The sequence below is a fragment of the Sapajus apella genome, unplaced genomic scaffold (assembly GCF_009761245.1).
Source record: "Sapajus apella isolate SASKATOON/1434 unplaced genomic scaffold, GSC_monkey_1.0 scaffold24, whole genome shotgun sequence".
NCBI classification, from domain to species: Eukaryota; Metazoa; Chordata; class Mammalia; order Primates; family Cebidae; genus Sapajus; species Sapajus apella.
In genome coordinates this window covers 21,852,501-21,875,921 of record NW_022436964.1, presented here as the reverse complement: position 1 = coordinate 21,875,921, position 23,421 = coordinate 21,852,501, and the positions used below count along the sequence as shown (strand labels likewise).

Below are 23,421 nucleotides of genomic sequence, written 5' to 3'. Positions count from 1 at the left end.
GATTAGAATCTAAAAAAGCAAAGTTCGCATTTTTCACTTTTTATCTTTATATATCTCTCATTGTTTGATTTTTTTTTTTTTAATAAGAAGGTACTCATGAATTAGTAGTGTAAATTGTTAAAAGGTACTATGGGAATGCACATACCAGATCAGTTATTTACTGGGTAAAAGGGAGGATAGAAGAGTTGAGGACAGAAGGTTTACAGAGTACAAGAGATGTCTGACCTGAGCTTGAAAAACCAAGTCAGATAAATTTCTTCCCTAAAAAAAGATAGTGGGGGAGTCAAACCGAATAAAGCAAATAACAAAGGAACAGAGGCATTAAATTGGAATTGTGGGTTCAATGTGTTTGACATATGAAGAAGGAGGTTCTAAACGCTAGGCCAGAGAGCTTTGACTTTGTTTTGGAAAAAAAATTTGTTATCAATACAAATTAAACTTCATTATGTAGGCGAAAGAGACGAGGGAAAGAGAAATGAGTTAAAAAAGAAATAAGCTTTTTTAATAGATGAGGAGGAGGACATGAGGGCTCCTAAAAAGACGAATGAGAGTAAAATAGAGTGAAATGAATTCTAGAGACCATGGAAAACTGTAATCAATAAAATTTGATGATTGAACAAATATGGAAAGTGAAGAAACAAATAATCGAGAGGAAGAAATAAATAATCCAAGGTTTTCTACCTCATACAACTGTACAAAAGATGATTGATAATAACTGCAATAAAATTTAACAAAACAAAAGCATGTATAGCTTGGTAGGGAGTGAGTGAGTGAGGTTTAGACATTAATTTGAAATTAGGAAGATATAATAGGCTAGGTGCAGTGGCTCATGCCTGTAATCCCAGAACTTTGGGAGGCAGAGGCAGGGAAATCACTTGAGGTCAGGAGTTCGAGGCCAGCCTGGCCAACACGGTAAAACTTTGTCTCTACTAAAAATACAAAAATTAGCCAGGCATGATAGTGCACGCCTATTGTCTCAGCTACTTAGGATTGAGACTTGAGAACTGGCTGAACCCAGAAGGCAGAGGCTGCAAGCAGCCAAGATCATGCCACTGCACTCCAGCCTGGGTGAGGGAGGGGGGAGGAGGAGCAGGTGGTGGCGGAGGAGGAGGCGGAGGCGGACATGGAGGAGGAAGAAGAGGAAGAGGAGGAGGAGGAGGAAGAAGAGGAAGAAAGAAGAAGAAATAATAATCAAGGAGAAAAGTGACAAGACCTAAACTGAAGTAGTGTCATTGAGAATTATAAGGAGGGAAAAGAAATGACACACAAGGTACAATATACTGGACTAGATATAAACTGGCTATTGATGTTAGTGGGCAGGAAGAGTGACTAAACTCAAATAAATGGTGGTGCCATTTACAGGAAAAAAAAAAAAGGCTCTTGACTTTCCCAGGATTCACTTATCTAAAAATCAGACTGTATTTCAACTTTACAGATAATAAAAAATTCATTCTAACTATAAATTATTAGATAGGGCCTAAAATTTATACACCATATCGATATCTTCTTATGAACTTTCATACCTGCTAAATCTCACCAATCCAGAATGGTCTCCCTCTGGATGTATGTTTTTGTTACCTCATCGTCTTTGAGATCCTTTTATATGTCATCTTCTCAGTGAAGACATCAACCACTATTTTAAGTCGTATCCCCACTTTCATTCCCTTACCCTGTGTTATTTTTCTTCATAGAGTGGATCACCTAACTCATAATGTATTTTACTTATCACACTCTACCAGAAGAATAACAAGCTCTATCAGCAGGGCTTTTTGTTTTGTTGTGTTTTTTTCCATTGTTGGATCTCTAGTATCTACAACAGTGCCTAGATCCTGACAAAATTCAATACTTTTAAAATGGACAGGCAGATGGATGAAAATAATTTTCAGAAGAAGTTTTTGAAAGAGGTAGTACCCTTTCACCAGACTTTTTATAGAACCGAACCAAAAACCAAAAACAAAAACTGCTTATCGTTTACATTAGCATATATGAAGATAGCCTTTAGTCTGATAAAAACAATGTGTAGTGTTCTCTGAATTGGGCACATTTTTTAACAGGCCTATCATTCTTTGGATTCAGGTGCTACCCTTGGAAGTATGGCCAATAAGGAAGCGCTTTTCACTACCCAGAACTTATATAGTACAATTGTTACCATTCCTATTAACAAGTGCTCAAGCAACTATAATGTAATGTGTGCATGTAACATACAAAGTTCAATAGTGAAAGTTTACCCATGTACATTTACAGAATATAAACACACTGAAATAAAACTAGACATGGGACGTTTTCAGAGGCTCAAGCAGAACATAAACATTAAGACCACTAACATATTGTCAAGTTTATCAGCTGAATGTAGAACAAGGTATATTATTAGAAATGAAAGGGAAAAGTGGCTGAAGTTTCCTCTCTAGAAAACGAACACTCAGAACATAACAAAAAGAAATAAACGTGTTGACGGAAACTTTCATGAGTCTGTAACTAATTCAGATCTCTTTTCACCTCTAAATATGATATGATGTAGATGGTTCTGTCCCTTACTGTAGGTTTCTTCTGCAAAGAAGCTGGATTTTAGAAGGGACAAGTTGTGCTGAAGTTAAAAATTGCTAACTTCAGGTAGCTCTTTTCTTCCTTTCCAGCTGGCACTAATTCATTAACAGTGACCTGGTAAGAAGCATCACCATCTGATGAAATATGTTGGGAGGGTGGAGGGGGAAGAAGAGGAGATATGATTATATTTTGGAGTGATTTTTTTTCTTCAGTGAAAAAGATAAGATTGATATCTTTACTATATAATAATTAAATGTACTGAATTTTAGCACAAAAACTTTTTTTTTTAAAGAAACTCAACCTCAATAGTGCTAGTCTCTAACAGAAAAAGAGGGTAATAGTAGCAGTGGAAAGATAGGAAGAAGGGGGAAAAACGTCTGCTCTCAAAAAGTATACATTATAACATATTTGTTTAAATTATTTTCATTATGACGAAATTAAATATGATGTGCAATTTAAAGATCTATTAAACTTCTATTTAAACATAAGCATATGAACACGTTTTAAAGCTAAACACAAATTCTGATTTATCCCTGGCAGTTTCCTTCATTAATGTCACTAAAATTTCCAAACCATAAAATAAAATGTCCAGACAACCTTCAATTAGTCTGGCCCACCGGTCTGTGTAACTAATATGAAGTATATTTTAATATAAAATGGAATCTAAGACTTCTAAAATGGAAAATTCATTCATCAAAGAGTAAATGATCTTTGAGGTATAAGGAGTCACTTAATAAAACTGCCACCATTGTTAAAGACTGACTCCCAACATCTATAGGAAGGATGCTAGAAACAACGCTAGGTGGAAACTAGGACAGATCATGAGGCATCTGACCTGTGGAAAAAGATATGCAGTGTAAAAGGATATGCAGTCTGAGGTTAAGATGCTGTCACATAATACAGGGAAGTTAAGATACTCTAGAAAAACTCTTATGATGAATTAATAAGATTTAGAGAAGAGAAACAAGAGACAATCGTATTTCTATAAATGAGTGAGAAGAGGAAGATTAACCACTGGCCTTAGTAATTATACTGCCTCTATTCTTCAGGACTATTAAAAACCACTCCAGATCATTTCTCCTTTTTTTTTTTTTTTTTTTCTTTTTTTTTTTTTTCCATTCTCTACTCCCAGATAAATCCCAAAGTAGTAGCTGGATGGAGCATAAACAGGGTTGAGGCAATACATTACTGATTAACAGCACAGACTTTGGAGCTGCAGCACTTATGTCTGAATCCTATCTGTGCCATTCATTAGCATGTGACTATGAGTGAGTTACTTTGCCTCTCTGTGCAGCAGTTTGTATAATAATTATACCTAACTGCCACATAGGGTTGCTACAGGGATTAAGTGAGTATTAAAAAGTGCTTAGAACAGTGTCTCAAACTACACAAGTGTTTATAATGTCACAGATGACAATGAAGATACCACTGTCAAAACCAAACTTTACTTTCCTCAAATCCTTATATAACCACTATTTTTCAGATTTTAAGAATGTGAATTTATTTAATCCTCCTAAGAATTAAAGAAGTTATTTTTATTCCCTTTGTACAAATGTGTTCTGCAGAAAAAACAAGAAACTTACTAGACTAAGTAATCCAACTAGAAAAATAGTCTAGCACACAAATATACAACAGAACTATTTTCAAGTAAGAGATTTACTTCATTTCAGGTAGCAGTTTGAAGTTAGACTCTGATAAAGCAGCAAATTATCAAGCAGAAAAATATAAATACATTTAAAATTACTTAAAAAGCTTAGAAATGAAGTAAAAACTTGGTGAAAAAATAATTACTGGTAAGGGCAGTTGTCCTTTATTAATTATCCCATAAGCTATGTGCTTACCTGAACACTGAATATGAAAGATCTCATTTAATCTTATGAAATGATTACTATTGTTATGCTACTCTACAGATTAGGAAAGTTTTTGGTGGTATTAAATAACTTGAAAGAAGTCATACAGCTGAAAAGTGGTAGAGAGAACTGTTGAGAAACATTAAGTTTACCCTGCCTCCATGGCTCCTTTGTGGAGGATACCTTCTAGTTTGTGATTGGTGGTGGGCAAGTTACAGCTGCCTACTTGGTGTATTCCTGAGTTATGTGTATATGTAGAACACCTGTGTATTAATAAGACTATATGTAGAACATCTGTGAATTAATAAGAATCACCTGTCAAAGAGGAAATAAATGCATGAATGAATTTCTGCTGGGGGACTTCAGTCCTGGAAAGTTGGTCCCCAGACAGAGCAATTCTGTTGGCTCTCTGGGTGTCTGCCTCTCAATACCTTCAGCCTGCCTGGGTAAGGAGCTCCTGACCAAGCTGGATCTTGGCAGCGAACGTTCAATTCCAGGTCTATCTGAGATCAAAGCCTATACCTTTAACTATTATTCAAGCTGCTCTAAAGCAATGCACATTTTATTGAGGCCAGCCATTGAAACCTAAGACTTTCAATATGGTGAAATAATGCCCAAATTAAGAGAGTATGTTCTTTATTTAGTTCTCTGCCTTAACACACACAAACACAGCAAAGTTCATGCACTGTCAGGACTACTTAGTTAACTCGTGTCTCTTGCAGTTTTAGAATCAGAAAAGAAAGAAACTATTCCTTAAAACTTTTCGGGAACACAAAAAGTGGGTCTCAAAATACCATCCCAAAACACTACAAACATGCAATCATATTAGTGAACTGAAAAAAAGAAAATACAATTTTCACTATTTCAAGTTATTTCTCTATCATGCCCACAGAAACATAAATTGTTGCTTCTGATTATTACTTTTTAAAGAAACATGTCTAAATTAAGCAATAAAACTAAATATAGTAGTTCAAAATGCACAAGTAAATCTAATTTTAGTCATTGATTACAATAGTTCTTCAAAAAAAATCACTTAGAATGAAAAAAACTTCAGTTTTTTCAGTTTTACCAATAAAACTGGATTTAAAATTTCTAAATACATGATGTTCCTATCATTTTGCACTGTATTTATGTGTTAAAAATTTTTGCACTAAAAATTTTTATTGAAAAATAACCAAATTAAATTGAATCCCATCATCAAAAAAATTTCTGTACTTTAAAGAATTCCAAAACTGAAAACCTCAATTAGCACTATATTTGTTACAAAAACAAGTGGCTATATCATCAAGAAAATCTAAACAGTTAATAATTTAAGAATTGAAAAGCAGAAGAATTGCTACAGTCCTACCAATCAGGAAAAATTACTATAAATATTTGTATTGTACTGTTCTAGGTTTTGTCTTCCGATGACTTTTGTTGTTTTATGTAGTTGTGGTCATGTTACATATATAATTTTTTGTGACTTGTTTCTTCACTTGGCATTATAATATGGTCAGATTCTTAAGTTTATAAATTTTTCTGAGATATATTTAATGACTCCATATCACAGCAGAAGGATGTACCACAGGTAACTTGTTAACCAATTCCCTATTATCACACCTTTGTGTATTAGAAGTGTGCAACACAACTTTTATTATACCTCTGCTAGCAGTAATAATTTTAAAAAACTATTTTAATATATTAAAATGTGTGGGTAGAAAAATGTAACCATTCTATTTAATGTTTTATTTTATCTGGGTTACTACTGGGTCTGAATTTAACTGAATTAAAAATTTCTAAATACATCATAATGTTTCTATCAGTTCGCACTGTCTTTATGTGTTTATTTTATTTGAGTTACTATTGGATATGAATTTAACTGAATTTAAAATTTCTAAATACATCATGATGTTTTAACATTTTGCACTATATTTATGTGTTAAAAATTTTTGCACTAAAAGTTTTTTATTGAAAAATAACCAAATTAAATTGAATCCTATCATCAAAAAAATTTCTGTACTTTAAAATACAGAAATTCTCTTGAGTTTGTTAGAGTATTTCCTTTTATGAGATTACTTTTACTTATTTATCTAGTGGAATCTCTGTGTGCTTACTGGCAATTTATAAATCTCTTTTACATAAAAGTAGTAAGACTTGGCCCTATTCACCACAAATATTTTTTCCAAGTTACTTGCTGTTAATGTTTTTTTTTTCTGTTAATAGTCAAAAACTTAAATTTTTCACACAATAAAATGTTTTTCTCTTTAATTTCTTATATACCTATTAAACTTTGTATGTCTTCCACCACCTAGAAATGTGATAAATGCTCTTATATTTTTATCCAGCTTTATCGCTTGAGTTTTATTTTTGTTTTTTTTTAAAGACAAAATGCTTTACAATGATAGATTCTTTTATTTCAAAAGTTAAGGCCTACTGTAAGGAAGAAAACAACACAAAATATACCTAACTACACAGGGTAAAGAGCAAAAGTCCATGTTTTTCCCAAATTTTAACCAAGAGTTAACAACTGTCTGGGGTTTTTTTTTTCTATGCATATACAAAAGGAGAGGCAAAAGTACCTGTAACTTACCAACATTTCAACTCTTCCTCTCATGATCTCTTAGCTCTTCCCTAATAAGGACTGAGAAATGCTAGACCTGCAATTTATTAATAGTAAATATTCTTGATATAGTTTATCATCAAGATTCCCAGACTTACAGAATTCTTTATTCAAGAAATGACAGTTCGAAGACCTGGTAATTTTTGAAACACTATTTTGGAAATGCTGGCTTAGTTTTACTTTAATCACTACAGACAACTCAAAACTGTAACGCTTTTCTGAATATAAAGTATACAAGTTAAAATAATAAAAAGCAACAAACTTACTTGGGATACACTGGTTCATAAAGGTACTTGTCCCCTCTTGTAGATGTAATATGAAAAAACAAGATGTATCCATTTGCTGTCTGAAAAAGAAATTTTTTTAGTCATGAATTAAAGGGTAAGGCTATAACTGTAACCCTGAATTTTAATTTTATAAATTATTTGAAAAAAATTTTACTCTCCAATACCCTCCCTTAGAGAATTATAGCTTAATTATACAAATAAAAGTAACTTGTTTAATATAACCCATATTGAAAAGGAGAGTTTTTACAGATTTGAAAAGATTTCAAAACATGTCATTGAAATCAGTACTTCATAAAATATTCTTGACATGAATATTCTCAAATAGCTGTATTATTCAATAATGAGTGATTATTTTGCAGAATATATAGAACTTTTTGAACTCCGCACTAACATGGAAAATAATTATTCTAAGTTTATAAAGCAACAATGCCACTTTATGGCTTACTATAACTTTATGACAAAGCGCTTACTCAAAGATTACACAGTATTAACTTCAGAAAAGCATATTTAAATCAATCCTTTGGTCTCTGATTTACTACAAAATATAGCCCAAGATATAGAAGTAAAACTGAGCAAACCTTTAATTTCCAAAATTTGAACATCAGCTAGTTCATATTTTTAAAAAAGAAATTGTATTAAAAACAGTGCTGTTACATGATCATGACATACATCTATGGCTTGTGAAGTTCAAACAACCATTTTACATTTCTGTAAGTATAAAATACTATATTTAGCTGTTTCTAGTCAAACATTTTTAGGCATGACACAGTAAAGTGGCAGTGTTTTGCCCAAACTACTTTATGGTAGTACTGAATTCCTATCATTTTAGAGGCAGGTGGGCAAGTACTCAAAGTAGAACCAAAGAAAACCAAAGAAATTATCAAGGTTTCAAATTTCTTTCTAATTCTGGCTTCCTGTTTTTCAAAGGAATGACCAAGGAAACGGTTTCTTCAGCAAAGCCAGGTTATTTGCTTTCTTTCTTAGTATTTTACAATGTATCTGAAATTTCAGTTTCAACACTGTAAGATGCAAAAAAAAAAAAAAAGTGAAAATTCTTCAGATTAAGATCATCTTTCTCATTCTTCATGTGCAATTTTATGTTCTTGCAATATGGAGAATATGGAAGCAAAAGGAAAATGGCTTCAAATCAAATCATAGCAAAAGTTTCACACATATTGCCCTAAACAGATTAATGACTGTTCAAAATCTTTAAACTCTATTACCTTATATGAGCTAGAAAAGTAAAATAATATGGTCTAGTGCTTAAGAGGGATAACATTAACCTACCAATACTGTCTGAAATATAGTTATTCAAGGCCAAAAGCTCAACACTTCAGAGCATCGAATGTTAATAATACACTCAGAATCTTAACAATTGCTTAGAAGACTGGAATGTCAGGGAAAATATGCATCATTTTGCACCAGCATTTAGAAACTTTATAAACACAGTATAGTAGCTGAAATTACAAATAATAGCTTGATTTACTATTTTGGCATTCTATGTATCAACCATCTTTACTAAATATCTAAGGCTTTGTATGAATAGTAAATGCTATATACTTCCAGATCCCTAAGACATTTATTATTGACATTTAAACAGTCCTGCATTTGAAAAATTTAAAAACCGTTTGATAGTAAATGGATTATCCTTAAAAAGTAGTTTGTTTGTTTGTTTTTCTGAGACAGGGTCTCACTATATTGCCCAGGCTGAAGTGAAGTGGTGTGATTATGGCTCACTGGAGCCTCAATTTCTTGGGCTCAAATGATTCTGTTGCCTCAGTCTTCTAACTAGCTGGGACTACAGGCATGCACCACCAGGCTTGACTGATTTTTTAAATTATTTTTAGACATGAGGTCTTGCTATGTTGTTTAGGCTGCTCTTGAACTACTGGGCTCAAGCGATCTTCCTGTCTCAGACTCCTAAAGTATTGGGATTCTGTAATCCCAATCATATGCCATCACACCTGGCCAAAATGTAGCATCTTACTGTTGCTATACTAAATCTGTTTTTATGCAGTGTTACAGTGAGCCTTCTCTTTGCATTCCCAAAATAATGCAAATAAAGCATATAACGATTGCTTAATCTACAGGCAACAATCCTAACACCTTCTTTAAACATGTACACATACAAACACCCCAAAACTAATGTTTCTAAGTAACCTGGAGTTCTTTCACCTGTTATCATCTCATATTTTAAATATATACATATTTTTCCTTTCTCCAAGGCACACTACTACTGGATTATGTAGCTTTAATCACAAAGGTCAAACAATTTCTGTAAGCAATTTAAATGACAAGTCTTCTTACCCCTTTCTTTTGAATTAGGGTCATAGATTTACAGGGATGAAGGCTGTATCATAGATACATAAGGATAAAAGGAAAATACAAAAGAACAACATCACTACTTTAATAGGGGATAAAACAGATTTGTCTCTGTAAGTATAACTTAGAATGAAATAACTAGAAACAACAATTTAAAAGGACATTAACCAATGTATCAGAAATTCAGTCAAAAACCATGCAAACTACCTCAGCTAATTCCGCATTTTAGAAAGAAGAATCTGAAATCTGGATTACATACATACATATGAATATATTTAACTATAAATAAAAAGCTATAAATCACAAGCACTCTCAAATATAGGTGGAATCTTTTGATATAAATACTCATCAAAATTATTCCTAATACAACCACATTATTTTATACCAGAGTACTAATCTGTTTTTTACAAAGGCCAGACTTCTGCTTCCAACTAGGAAGGAATAAGCTGAAGTTGATTTATAATCACATCTGAAACAACAACAACAAAAACAAACAGACAAAACACATGAAACAGTTTTCAAAACACTGGCATCAAGCAATGAAGGCCAGTCATCCTTGAGAGATGAGAAACAACTGAGGCGAACTCTATTACTCTTACCCAGCTTACTGCCTTGTGAGAATTTCTGGGTCAACACATTTAGAAGGGGCACTTAGACAAAGTCTGGCAGACTTCCAGAGTTCAGAAGCTGAAGAATCCAGGGAGAGTAAGACAGCTAGAATTCCTGTGACAGAGTACCAAAGGAGAGAGCTGCACAGGGAAAGAGTTCAGAAGTATCACTAAGGGAAAACTACTCAAACAGTCTGGAGAATAGTACTTGTCCCACAAGCAAGATTAAAGAAAGTCACAATTCACAGGGCACTGGGAAGAAAACTCAGGAAGGTGGTCTTAAAGTATTCTTGTGGTAATCCTAGGAAGGTATTGCCTTAGTAGTAGAGAATAATTTGCTCACAGTTAAGCATGACCCCAAAACAAAAAAACAAACCATAAAACAAACTACTTCCAAGTAACTTAACTGCATCCTAGTACAAAGCTCGGGATGATTTACAGGATGACAAAACTATCCAGCACACAACAAAATAAAATCACAAAGTATGACATCCAGTCAAAGACTACCACACATGCAGAGAAACCGAAAAACATGAGACATAATGAAAAATCACCAATCAAAACAACACATAACTCAACCAGATGTTAAAATTCACACAAAAGGGCATTAAAACCTTTTGCTACATTCCATACGTTCCAAAGGTTAGGCAATATAGAAAACCCAAACAGAACTCTAGAAACAGAAATACTAAAACATCTGAGATGAAAATGACATTGGCTGGATGAATGACAGGTTAGAAATTGATCATAAAAGCACAGCAATAAAAACTATCCATAAACACACACACACACACACACACACACACACACACACACACACCCCAAAATACAAACACAATCAGTGAAATGAGAGACAACTTCATGTAGCCTAATATACACAGAAATAGAGTCCCCAAATGACAGGGGTAGGAGTCAGAAAAAAAATATTTAATTTAATTCAAATTTCATTTGCTTCACCTAAATTTCTTTAAAAGATAATAGGCTTTAAAACAAGAATAACAGCAGTGTATGCTGGGGTTTAAACTGGGTATAAAAATAAAACGTATATATGTTTCCTGATGCCAATAGAACAAAACTAGAAATAAACAAACAAAATTCTGGAAAACCCACATATCTTTAAAAACTAAACAGGATACTTCTAAATAACCCATGAATCAAAGGAGAAAAACAAAGGGAAATTTAAAAAATACATCACACCCAAATTTGTGGGATGCTGCTAAAGCAATACTTAAGAGGAAATTTACACCCTTAAAATACTTATATTAGAAAAAAAAATCAAATCAATGACCTAAGCTTCTACCTTAAACTAGAAATAAATTAAACTAGAGCAAATGAAATCCAGAGCAAGTGGTGGGGGGTGGGAAGGGTGAAAATAACAAAGATCAAAGTAGTAATCAATCAAATAGAAAACAGAAAAATAAAATCAATGAAATAAAAATCTGGGGTTCTTTTGTTACTGTTTTAGAAGATCACTGAAAGTGACACACTTTTGGTCATTACCAATTGGGCAAAAAAGACAGAACCACTAACAGAAATCAAAGAGGTGACATCACTACAAATCCTAGAGGTGTTAAAAGAATACAGTGGCTTGTACCACTGCTCTCTTTAAAATAGCCAATCAGAATCAGCTTAGACTGTGCAGTCCAACTGCAGACAATAGAGGAACAAAACAGCAGTAGGGGCTACCTGTGTCAGGGATAAGAATCCCCTCCCCTCCCTTGTTCAGGTGTGCTCTCACCATTGCTAGATCCGCAAGACATAGGATGCACCCTTCTATAGAAGTAAATATTGCCTTGCTGAGAAAATTTGAGTGCTCTTTCTTTTGTAGCACTGAAAGTTTGCTTCTAACAAAAGTATTGCCAAATTATTTATCAAAAAAAATTTATATTAATTCCCAGTATCACTCTAATTGTTCCTAGAATTCCTTTTTATTTCTGAATTAGATTGGTAAAGCACGGTCTTATCATTTTAATTTCCATTTGTTTCCTTGCTAGTGATTTCTCCCTCTCCCTACCCCTCCCCCCCACCACCCCATTTCCCTCTCTTTCTCAACGAAGTTTCACTCTGTTGTCTTGGCTCACTGCATCCTCTGCCTCCCAGGTTCAAGCAATTCTCCCGCCTCAGCCTCCTGAGTAGCTGGGATTAAAGGTGTGTGCCACCATGCCCAGCTAATTTTTGTATTTTTAGTACAGGCAGGGTTTCACCATTTTGTCCAGGATGGTCTTGATCTCTTGACCTCATGATCCGCCTGCATCAGCCTCCCAAAGAGCTGGAACTACAGGCATGAGCCACCATCCCTAGCCATCTTTTAATTTTTATTGGCTCTTTATGCTTCTCCTTCTGCAAGTTGCCTTGTTTGTCCATTTTTCAACAGAATGGTCTTCCATAGGAAGTTTTTATTAACATTAACATTTCATTAAGTAATACAAATAATAATTGTCCCTAGCATTGCAAATAACTAACATAGATGGTACGGTCATCAATGTTTCATTTTCTTGTCTAAACTTGTTTATCATCTATCTCTCACTAACCTAGGAATTAGTTCCATGTCCACTTGCTTGTCCTGTTCACTGTAGCTCCAATACCAAGGCATTCCATATTAAATGAAATAAATTATCTGAACATACCATTACTTAACCAAGATAAAGGACGTCCTGTTAGGTACAGGATTGTTAGAGGTTCTTTTTTTGTGGCTACAAGATATTGTTTTAATGTTCTCTTAAGTTTCTAGGGTTGGCGGTGAGAAGTCTATTGTTAATGTGATTCTCTTTCCTTTTTCTCTGAATGATTTTTCTCATGATGACTAAAATTCAGTTATTTCTGCACATTATCTCTAAATAGGTGTATTTTTTCATTAAACTTTTTCCACACAGCCCCAGCCCCAATCAAATATATCTAAGTCTCAGCCTTTTCAACCTGACAACTTAAGGATTTCTAAACTAGAGAAGTTTCTTCTATAATTTCCTAAACTAATGCTTATTCTGTCTTGTTTTCTATTGCTCATACGCCAACTTCCTGAATTTGTTCCTGTAGGTCTCTGATCTTTTCAAAAATAATTTTATTTCTGTATGTCTTGCATCGTGAAATTGTTTCCATTTGATCTTCTGCAACAAAAGATTCAGCTCTCACAAACGGTTATCAGTTCATCTGTAGAATTTTTCTCTTAGGAAATTTTTAGCTCTAAAAAGTCCTGATTATGTTGTAATTGCATTTTCTGAAAGTTTTTAATAATTTTTTTCTTAATTTACTACATTCTTCTGTCTCATCCCTGTGGCTCATCAATAGAAGCCACATATTTTACTTGCTTAGTTTGGGCTTCCACAATTTGGTCCCTTAGTGGTTTTTTCTTTGCTGTGTTCCATTAGTCACCTGTAGACGTTAGGCTTCGATGTGGATACCTGGGAATGCAAACCTACAAATGCTGGATAAAAAATGACCTGCAGAGGCAGACAAGCTCACACACTGCTGAGGCTTCAGCAGTCTCCTCTCAGGGATTATCTCTGAGTGGAAGGGCCAGCTTCCTCAGACCAGGAGGTCTGTCAGCAACTGAGTTCACTAGCGCAACTTCTATTCTAAGCCCACGGCAGTCAACAGAGGTTTATGGGAAGCCCTGCTAACGTCCTCTTCCAGGAGCAGACACATTCAGCCCTTTTCTGATGGGAAACCACAGGATTCCACTTTTTTAAGCTCACTTAGAGAACTGCGAAATCTGAGATGCTGGCTCAGTGCCTTAAGAAGAGGCAAAGCAAACCTTTCCCTCTCCCTGGTCCTTCAGCACCTATTCCTTCCCTAAAGAACTTGATACCTTAATGATTCAGACTTTAGGTTCGTGTTTACTATACTCCTGAGAGGAGGAGTTAGGAATGTGGACTTCTATCTTCTCAGAATTTCAAAATTAACTTAATTTCTAACATTTCTACTAGGTGCTCAAGGTTTTTGTTTCTGGTCTTTGCCTGCAAAAGAGGTTTTTATTTTCATTTCTTTCATTATGATATAAAACAATAAAGTCTGGGTTCAGTGACTCACACCTGTATTCCCAGCACTTTGGGAGGCCAAGGTGGGCGGGTCACCTAAGGTCAGGAGGACCCGCCTGACCGACACGGCAAAATCCTGTCTCTACTAAAAATATAAAAAATTAGCTGAGCATGGTGGTGGGCACCTGTAATCCCAGCTACTTGGGAGGCTGAGGCAGGGAGAACTGCTTGAACCTGGGAGGCGGAAGTTGCGGGGAGGCGGAAGTTGCAGGGAGGTGGAAGTTGCAGTGAGCCGAGATTGTACCACTGCACTCCAGCCTGGTGAACAGAGCAAGACTCTGTCTCTAAGTAAATAAATAATAATTCAGACAAAGAGCCATTAGCTATTTGGTAATAGTTTAGAAAGGTAACTGATATTTTTGTATCATCTGTTTAGCAAGATATTAGGAGGATGAGAGGAGACTGAATTTTGCTGAAGTGTAGATGTAAACAATTACCAGCCATTATTCCAGAGGTCATAAGATTTGAAACTTCCCTAATTACTACTGCAGGTAACATCAGTATTGTAGAACCTAAGATTGGCCTTTTCCGGTTTTTGCATTTCTGATGGCCGATGGCTTCATGTGGGCCCACCAACTGGTCCTGGTCCTGTGGATCCACTCAGAAGTGGACTCAACATTAAGACCACTTTCCACACCCCTAATTGCATCCCTAAACAATCAGTAGCACCCATTTCCTGTCCCATTAAACTATCCTTGAAAAACCCTAGGCTCCAAATATTGGGGAAGACTGCTTTGAGAAATAAGATTCTGGTCTTCTGTTCAGCCAGCTGATCTTGATAAATCAACTGTATCTGGGCAGCAGGCAAAATGAAACTGTTGGGCAGTTAACGATAGTTTTAATAGAAATATCTGGGCTCATTCCATCTTTATATAATGCTTAAGATTTTATCCATAAAACTGAAATTAGACTAAAAATCATAAAAGGAGTATTAAGACAATTTTATATTACATGGTTAAGAATTCTACTGCACAGTATGGAGTAACACTAAGTAGGTCATGGCAGAGCAACACTCCCAACAGCTAGAAAAAGGCAGAAACATAAAAAATGATATTTTTAAAGGCATCAGGCAAGCTATGGAATCAATAAGGCCTAGAATGATTAAAATTCATAGTAGGACGACTGTTCAGAGGTAAGCTGATTTTTTTTTCCCCCGAAGGCCATTCACCAAATCTGGGCACAGGCTAAGAAAGCAGCAGACTTAGTTAAGGCAGAGGCTGCTGGAGCTAAGAAAAGTCAGCAAAACTCTTGGCAGTTACACAGGGTTGAAGAAATAATCAGACTTAAAATGCCTCAATTCCACAGCCAATTTCTCCCAGAAGACATTTGCTGAACTTAGAAGCTGCAGAAAGAGCTCAAGGGCTAGAAGGCAAACTTCAGAAAGGCAAAGTAAAATTTCCTGTAGTTGTGAGATGCATAGGTATCCATACTAATTGAAGACCTGATGTGCCTCAAACACACAGCCAGAGATGAAGATTCTGTGCTTAGTCAAACTTTAGTCAGGCTCCTGAACCTTCTCCTAGGTACATCTGTGCATTTCCTTGTAAAATCCAGTTTAGCAAGACCCCCACACTTGATAGCTGATCAGGTGCCTCATCTTCCCCCTGGCCTGTCTTCAGCAAGAATCTTAAGTTGTTTTAGCCAGAATCCCCATCACCCCTGACGTTTCCTTTCAGTAATTTTCTATCCATTGACTCCTGCACTGCTCCTTGGCTATAAACTCCCACTTGCCCATGCTGTAGAGTTGAGCTCAATCTCTCTTTCCCACTGCAGTGTTCCCCATACATGCTGTGATAATCCCAAAAAAGTCTTCCTTACTGTGTGTTAACAAGTATTGGATAATTTTTTCTCTAACACCAATTTTACCCTCAAGACATTTGCTCGATTTTGATGTCAAATGGGCAAGATGACAATCAAATGTGGATAAAGAAAATGTGATATATATACATACACACATGTATACACACACACATACATGCCCCACAGAATACTACTCAGTAATAATAAGAAATGAAATAATGGCATTCACCGTAACCTAGATGGAATTGGAGACTATTATTCTAAGAGAAGTAACTCAGGAATGGTAAACCAAACCTGAGTTATATGTTCTCCTCACTCATAAGTAATTGGGAGCTAAGCTATGAGAACACAAAGGCCTAAGAATCATACAATGGACTTTGAGGACTTGGAGAAAAGAGTGGGAGGTGGGTGAGGTATAAAATACTACACACTGGATACAGTGTACGCTGCTTGGGTGACGGGTGCCTAGATGGAATTGGAGACTATTATTCTAAGTGAAGTAACTCAGGAATGGAAAACCAAACATCGTATGTTCTCACTCATAAGTAATTGGGAGCTAAGCTATGAGAACACAAAGGCCTAAGAATCATACAATGGACTTTGCGGACTCAGGGAAAAGGGTGGGAGGCAGGTGAGGGATAAAAGACTACAACATTGCCTACAGTGTACACTGCTTGGGTGATTGGTGTACCAAAATCTCAGAAATCACAACTAAATAGCTTATTTATGTAACCAAGCACCACCTATTCCCCAAAAGCCTACTGAAATATAAAAAAGACAAGACAGGGAAAAAAAAAAAAAAAAAAAGCTTTAAAGGGCAGAATCAAATCTCTCATTTTACTTAGAGGTAAAATGAGTCTTACCAAACTTTCAAACCAATTCAAATCAAATTCAATCCATGCCAAAACGGAAATAATCAGCCCCTAATCCAAATAATGAACAGGAGTCTCTAAAGATAGCTACCATAATTCTCTATAATTTTTTGGTACGCTATGTCTATAATAAAATTGCCACACATGAAAAAACAGAGTCAGAAGACCAATAACAAATAGAAAAGATGATCTTAGATAACTTTAAAATAATCATGACTATTGTGTTCAAGAAAAATGAAAAAAAATATAGATGAGAGGACTGACATTTTTCACCAGATAGACTCAATAAAACGAAGCATTAAAACATATGAAACCTCAATTTACTATCTCAATGGAGTCAGATTGGATATAGCAGACAGCATGTATTAGTAACTTAAGAGACACAGCAACCCTACAAGCCAGAAAAGAGTCGGGGCCAATATTCAACATTCTTAAAGAAAAGAACTTTCAACCCAGAATTTTACATCCAGCCAAACTAAGTTTCATAAGCGAAGGAAAAATAAAATCTTTTGTGAACAAGCAAGCACTCAGAGATTTCATCGCCACCAGGCCTGCTTTACAAGAGCTTCTGAAAAAACCACTACAAATAGAAAGGAACAACCAGTATCAGCCTTTCTAAAAAATACCAAAAAATAAAGAACATCAACATAATTAAGAACTTGTATCAACTAATGGGCAAAACAGCCAGCTAACATTAAACGGCAATATCAAACTCACACATATTATTATTAATTCAACTAAATCCCCCAATCCAAAGTCACAGACAGGCAAAAAAAAAAGCCAAGACCCATTGGTATGCTACATACCATCTCACATGCAAGAATACACAAAGACTCAAAACAAAGGGATGGAGAAAAATTTACCAACCAAATGGAGAGCAAAAATAATAAATAAATAGAAAGCAGGAATTGCAATTTTTGCTGATAAAATAGACTTTAAAGCAACAAAGATCAAAAGAAGCAAAGAAGGCTATTACATAATGATAAAAGGATCAATGTAACAAGAAGAGCTAAAAATCCTAAATATATACGCACGCAATACAGGAATACCCAGATATATAAGACTTATAAAGAGACTTAGACTCCCACACAATAATAGCGAGAGACTTCAACATCAATATCAGACAGATCAACGAGACAGAAAGTTAACATCGATATCCAGCACTTGAACTCACATCGGGAACAAGTGGACTTAATTAACATTTATAGAACTCTCCACTTTAAATATACAAAATATACACTCTTATCAGTACCACATCACACCTATTTACAGGTTTAAATGAAATATTCATTGGCTGCTTGTTAGTTTTCTTCCCTCATTTTTTTTTCCATGTCTCTATTACTAAACACAATAACAGGCATACCCATTTTTAGACTGCATTCTAGCCCGGGCAATAAAGCAACACCCCAGTTCTCTCTCCCTCTCCCTCTTCCTCACTCTTCCTTTCCTTCATTTTTTCTTTCTTTCTTTTTTTTTTATTCTTTCTCTTTCTTCCTTTCTCTCTTTCTTTAAAAAAAAAAAAGAAAAAGAAAAAAGAAAATCCAGAAAAGAAGGCAACCAATCCAGATTATGGGAATTTCCAAAAAAAAAAAAAAAAATTAATGTCCAACCTCATTCTTTTTTTTTTTTTTTTTTTTTAAAAAAAGGACTCCCTGTAACAAAAAAAAAAAAAAAAAAAAAAAAAAAAAAACAAAAAAAAAATAGCCACAATAAAGCACAGAAAAAATAAAGGGAGAGCGGGCAACAAAAAAAAGCATGAAACATGTAAGATATATACAAAAATTTAAATTGATGTCCTATTCCCACAAAATGAGACACAGGCAGTATAGCGATAATAGTTGAGAATTTTCACAGATTCAAGCTTAAAGAATAGCAAACAGATAAGCACAAAGGAAACCACATCTTAGCATATCACAGCTAAATTCTGAAAACCAAAGATGCTGAAAAATCTTAAAAGCAGTTAAACAACAACAACAAAAAAAGGTGGCTGGGCACAGTAACTAACACCTATAATTTGAGCACTTTGGGAGGCCAAGGCAGGAGGATCACTTGAGGCCAGGAGTTCAGGACCAGCCTGGCCAACATGTTGAAACCCTGTCTCTACTAAAAATTTAAAAAATAGTAATTAGCTGGGCATGGTGGTACACACCTGTAATCCCAGCTACTCAGAAGGCTGAGGCAGGGAAATCGCTTGAACCCAGCAGGTGGAGATTGCAGTGAGCTGAAATTGAGCCACTGCACTCCAGCCTGGGTGACAGAGCAAGACTCAAGACTGTCTCAAACAAACAGACTGGGCAACAGAGCAAGACTTTGTCTCAAACAAACAAAAAAGTTTACATTACTTTCAAAAGGCCAACTATAAGATCATTCACTGACTTCTTAATACAATGAAAAATGGCAGAAAACAATGGAATCAAATCTTTAACTTAAATAACTGCCAATTCAGAATTCTATACCTCTTGAAAATATCCTTGAGAAATTAATGCAAATTAAAGATATCTTTAGGGGAAGCAAAAATAAAATTCATATGGTTCATGTAATTTTTTTTCTTGTAATTTCATACTTAATGCTTAACCGCCAAAGAATAGAGACCCCAAAGCCTAATATATAACATAGACTCCATCAGTGTTGAAAATGGATGCAGACTTGAATACCTACCTGTAGCAAAAATATCCTTCAAAAAATAATGGCAAACCAAAGACATTCCTAAAGAAAATGGAAATCACACTGCATGATGCAAGACAATTTTTTTTTCTCAAACTACATCCTCATTGATTACATACTACCTGGAATATATAGACTCTATAAATGTTGAAAAAGTTAGAGAATAAATGTATTTTAATATTTTTTAAATCTGCAAAACTTGTGATAAGCAAATATTTAATAATAAAGTTTCAGACGCAATCCAGTTTATAATTTTCCTTTATATAAATAAATACATTTTGGGAGACTGCAGAGGTGGCTCATTTGAGGTCAGGAGTTCAAGACCAGGCTGACCAACATAGTGAAACCCTGTCTCTACTAAAAACACAAAAAATTAGCTGGGTGTCGTGGCATAAGCCTGTAGTCTCAGCTTCTCGGTAGGCTGAAGCAGGAGAATTGCTTGAACCTGGGAGGCAGAGGTTGCAGTGAGCCAAGGTTGCACCACTGCACTCCAGTCTGGGTGATAAAGCAAGAATGCATCTCAAAAAAATAAAATAAATACATACAATGCTACCAATTGTTAGTATCGATCTTTAAGATGTTATCTTTTGTTTAAAAGAAATCCATGTTTCTCCAGTGTAACTCACTTTAGCTGAGTCCCACATTTTAATAATTCTGATTTTATTTCAAATTAATGTTCTCCACATAACTATATTGCAATCTCACAATCTCCTTTTCTACACACACACACACACACACACACTAAATGTATATATATGTCCTAGAAACCTAAAAATGTCAACAGTGCAGAGAGGGGGCTTACATATAAAATTTATTACTAACCTAAACTTTAAGATACTTTAAGTCTGCAATGTTTCCTGTATCAGAATGGAGTTACATGGTTAGCTAGAACTTTGTTTCTTAGAACTTTGTTTCTAAAATTGGCAGCCATAACTTACTGCCACTGCATGTAGGAATTTGCATTTTTATATATATAAAAAAAAGGCCTGGTAATTGTCCAAAAGAGCCAAGAAGAAAAAATAAACGAAATGCAACTTAAAATTACCTTGCTAGAATTGAAGCCTTAAGGAAAAGTATTCCTATGCTGTTTTAAAAAACAAACGCCACCACTTCTTTGCCATTAACTGCACATAATCTAGAGAGCATTTTCCTCTTACAGCCCTTTCATTCAATTGTTAAGTTTCAACTATGATTTACAACACATACTTCAAAATTCAACAAGCATGGGGAATGGCATCAGAGAAGATGGTGGAAGAGGAAGCTCTAGGAATCTATCCACCAAAACTACAATTTAATTAGCAGGAATTACCTGAAGCTACTATTACGGAACTCTGGACCTGGTAGAACACCTGCAGCCTCCAGGAGACAGCTTAATGAAGGTGTTAGCAAATTTCAAATAATTTCGGCTTTCCTGTGGTTGCAGCTGTCACCCCCCTCATCAACCAACTCTGTGGCAGGCAGCTGTGGATGTTGCAAAGGGTATCTGGTGTGGCTTGTGGGAGTAAGGGGGTCAATAAGGGCTCTGTGCTCCAAAAGCTAGTGTTGTGGGTTCTAATTTCTGCTTTTGATCACTAAGGGCCTGGTACACCCGGGGATTCTGGGCCAAGAGGGAATTTTATAGAGAGGACCTATTTTTAACCCCTCTTTGGGGAATAGGATATCTAAGGAAATCTTACTGATTGGCTGACAACAGAGAAAACAAAAAAAGAAACTTCAGAGACCACCCATTAGAAGAAATACATACTTAGCAAGAATAGTTTGGAAGAGTAATAAAAGGAACTCTTCAATAGTCAAGGAGCAAAACCTAGCAATTTCTGAGGGCTAGGAGAATCAGATGTCCAAAGTCACCACATATACTCAGACAGTCCAGTTCTCAATGAAAAATTACAACACAAACAAGAAACAGAAAAGTATGGCCCAGTCATAGGAAATAAAGAATACGGCAGAAACCATCCCTAAGGAAGCCTAGACATTTGAATTATTAACGTGAGACATTAAATCAACAGTATTAAACATGTTCAATGAGCTAAAGGAGACAATGGTCAAAGGACTAAAGAAAATCAAGAAAATAATGTCTAAATAAAATGAAAGTATCAATAAAAGAGAAAAAATTTTTAAAGAAACTAAACAAATTCTGAAGATAAAAAGTACAGTAACTAAAATGAAAAATTCACTACAGGAATTCAACAGCAAATTTCAGCAGACAGAAGAAAAGATACATAAACTTAAAGTAAGACATTTGAAAATTATGTAATGTAAGGAATGAAAAAAGAATAAAGAAAAATAAACAGAGTCTGAAAAACCTATGGGGGGGGCACTATCAATCATGCCAACATACATAATATAGGAATAGAAGAATGGAGGAAAGAGAAGGGCTGCAAAAAATATTTAAAGAAGTAATTGCTGATAATGCCACAAGCCCTGATGAAATCCATGAATATACAAATCCAATGAACTAAAGAAACTCTAAAAAGCATAAACTCAGAGACTCACACTGAGACACATTAGAATCAAACTGCTGAAACCAAAAGACACGAGAATTTTGAAAGCATTAAGAGAGAAACAGCTTGTCAGTTATTAATTAGGGTTTCTCAATGATGGTTTGGCTGTACTTCCCATAATCCCCAAGTGCTGAGACAGGGACCTGGTGGGAAGTAACTGAATCATAGGGGCAGTACCCTCATGGAGTTCTCATGATAGTGAGTAAGTTCTCATGGGATATGATGGTATTTTAATAAGGGGCTTTTATCCCTTTGCTCAGCACTTCTCTCCTGCCACCATGTGAAGAAGCACATGTGTGTTTTCCCTTCTGCCATGATTGTAACTTTCCTGAGGCATCCCCAGCCACACAGAACTGTGAGTCAGTTAAACCTCTTTCCTTTATAAATTATCCAGTTTTGGGCAGTTCTTTATAGCACCATAAGAATGAACGAATACAGTAAATTGCTACTGCAGAGAGTGGAGTGCTGCTATAAAGATATCCCAAAATGTGGAAGCAACTTTGGAACTGGGTAACAGGCAGAGGCTAGAACAGTAGACACCCACACTTAAAAAGGCACATATCAGGCCCAATGTGTTGGCTCATGCCTGTAATCCCAGCACCTGGGAGGCCAAGGCAGGATGACTGCTTTAGCCTAGGAGTTTTGAGATCACAATGTAGTGAGATCACATCTCTACAAAAAATAAACAAACTCAGCTAAAGGATGGGCATGGTGGTGTGTGCCTTTGGTCCCAGTCACTAGGGAGGCTGAGGTGAGAGGATCACTTAAGCCCAGGAGATCAAGACTGCAGTAAGCCATGATCTTGCTGCTGCATTTCAGCCTAGGCAACAAAGCAAGACTCTGTCTAAAAAAAAAGATAGGGGTGGGAGGACATTTCAAATCAATAACCTAAATGTGCACATAAAATAACTAAATAACGAAAAGCAAAGTAATCCCAAAGCTGGCAGAAAAAAGGAAATAATAAAGGTTAGAGTAAAATAGAAAACAGAAAAACAATAAAAAAAAAAATACACTTTAACAAAAATTATTTGGTTTTTCTTGACACACAGTCATGTGCTATTGCCCAGACTGGAGTGCTGTGGTAAGATCAAAGCTCATGGCAACCCTGAACTCTTGAATACAGGTGATCCTCCTGACTCACCCTCCTGAGTAGCTAGGCCTACAATCGTGCCAACACACCTGGCTAAGTTTAATTTATTTTTTGTAGTGATGGCATTTCAGTATGTTGCCCAGGCCGCCCTGTAACTCCATGCCTCAAGCAATCCTCCTGCCTCAGCTTCCCAAAATGCTGGAATTACAGACATGAGCCATCACATCCAGGCAAAAGTTGACTCTTTGAA

The 23,421-nt window shown here is 35.5% G+C and overlaps 1 protein-coding gene and 1 long non-coding RNA gene across 5 annotated transcripts in view; one reads left to right on the top strand and one right to left on the bottom strand.

Annotated features, from left to right (window-relative positions):
- RIC1 (RIC1 homolog, RAB6A GEF complex partner 1) overlaps nt 1-23,421 on the bottom strand; it is a 151,411-nt gene that overhangs the window by 71,725 nt on the left and 56,265 nt on the right. For all 4 annotated transcript variants that reach the window (XM_032291073.1, XM_032291070.1, XM_032291071.1 and 1 more), the window contains one exon: nt 7,260-7,339. In XM_032291073.1, the coding sequence (XP_032146964.1) occupies nt 7,260-7,339 (80 nt within the window). The remainder of the gene's footprint in view (nt 1-7,259; nt 7,340-23,421) is intronic.
- On the top strand, nt 16,028-16,819 carry LOC116559891. The gene is made up of 2 exons (XR_004272669.1): nt 16,028-16,452; nt 16,676-16,819. It is a non-coding gene; the product is annotated as an uncharacterized LOC116559891 (long non-coding RNA).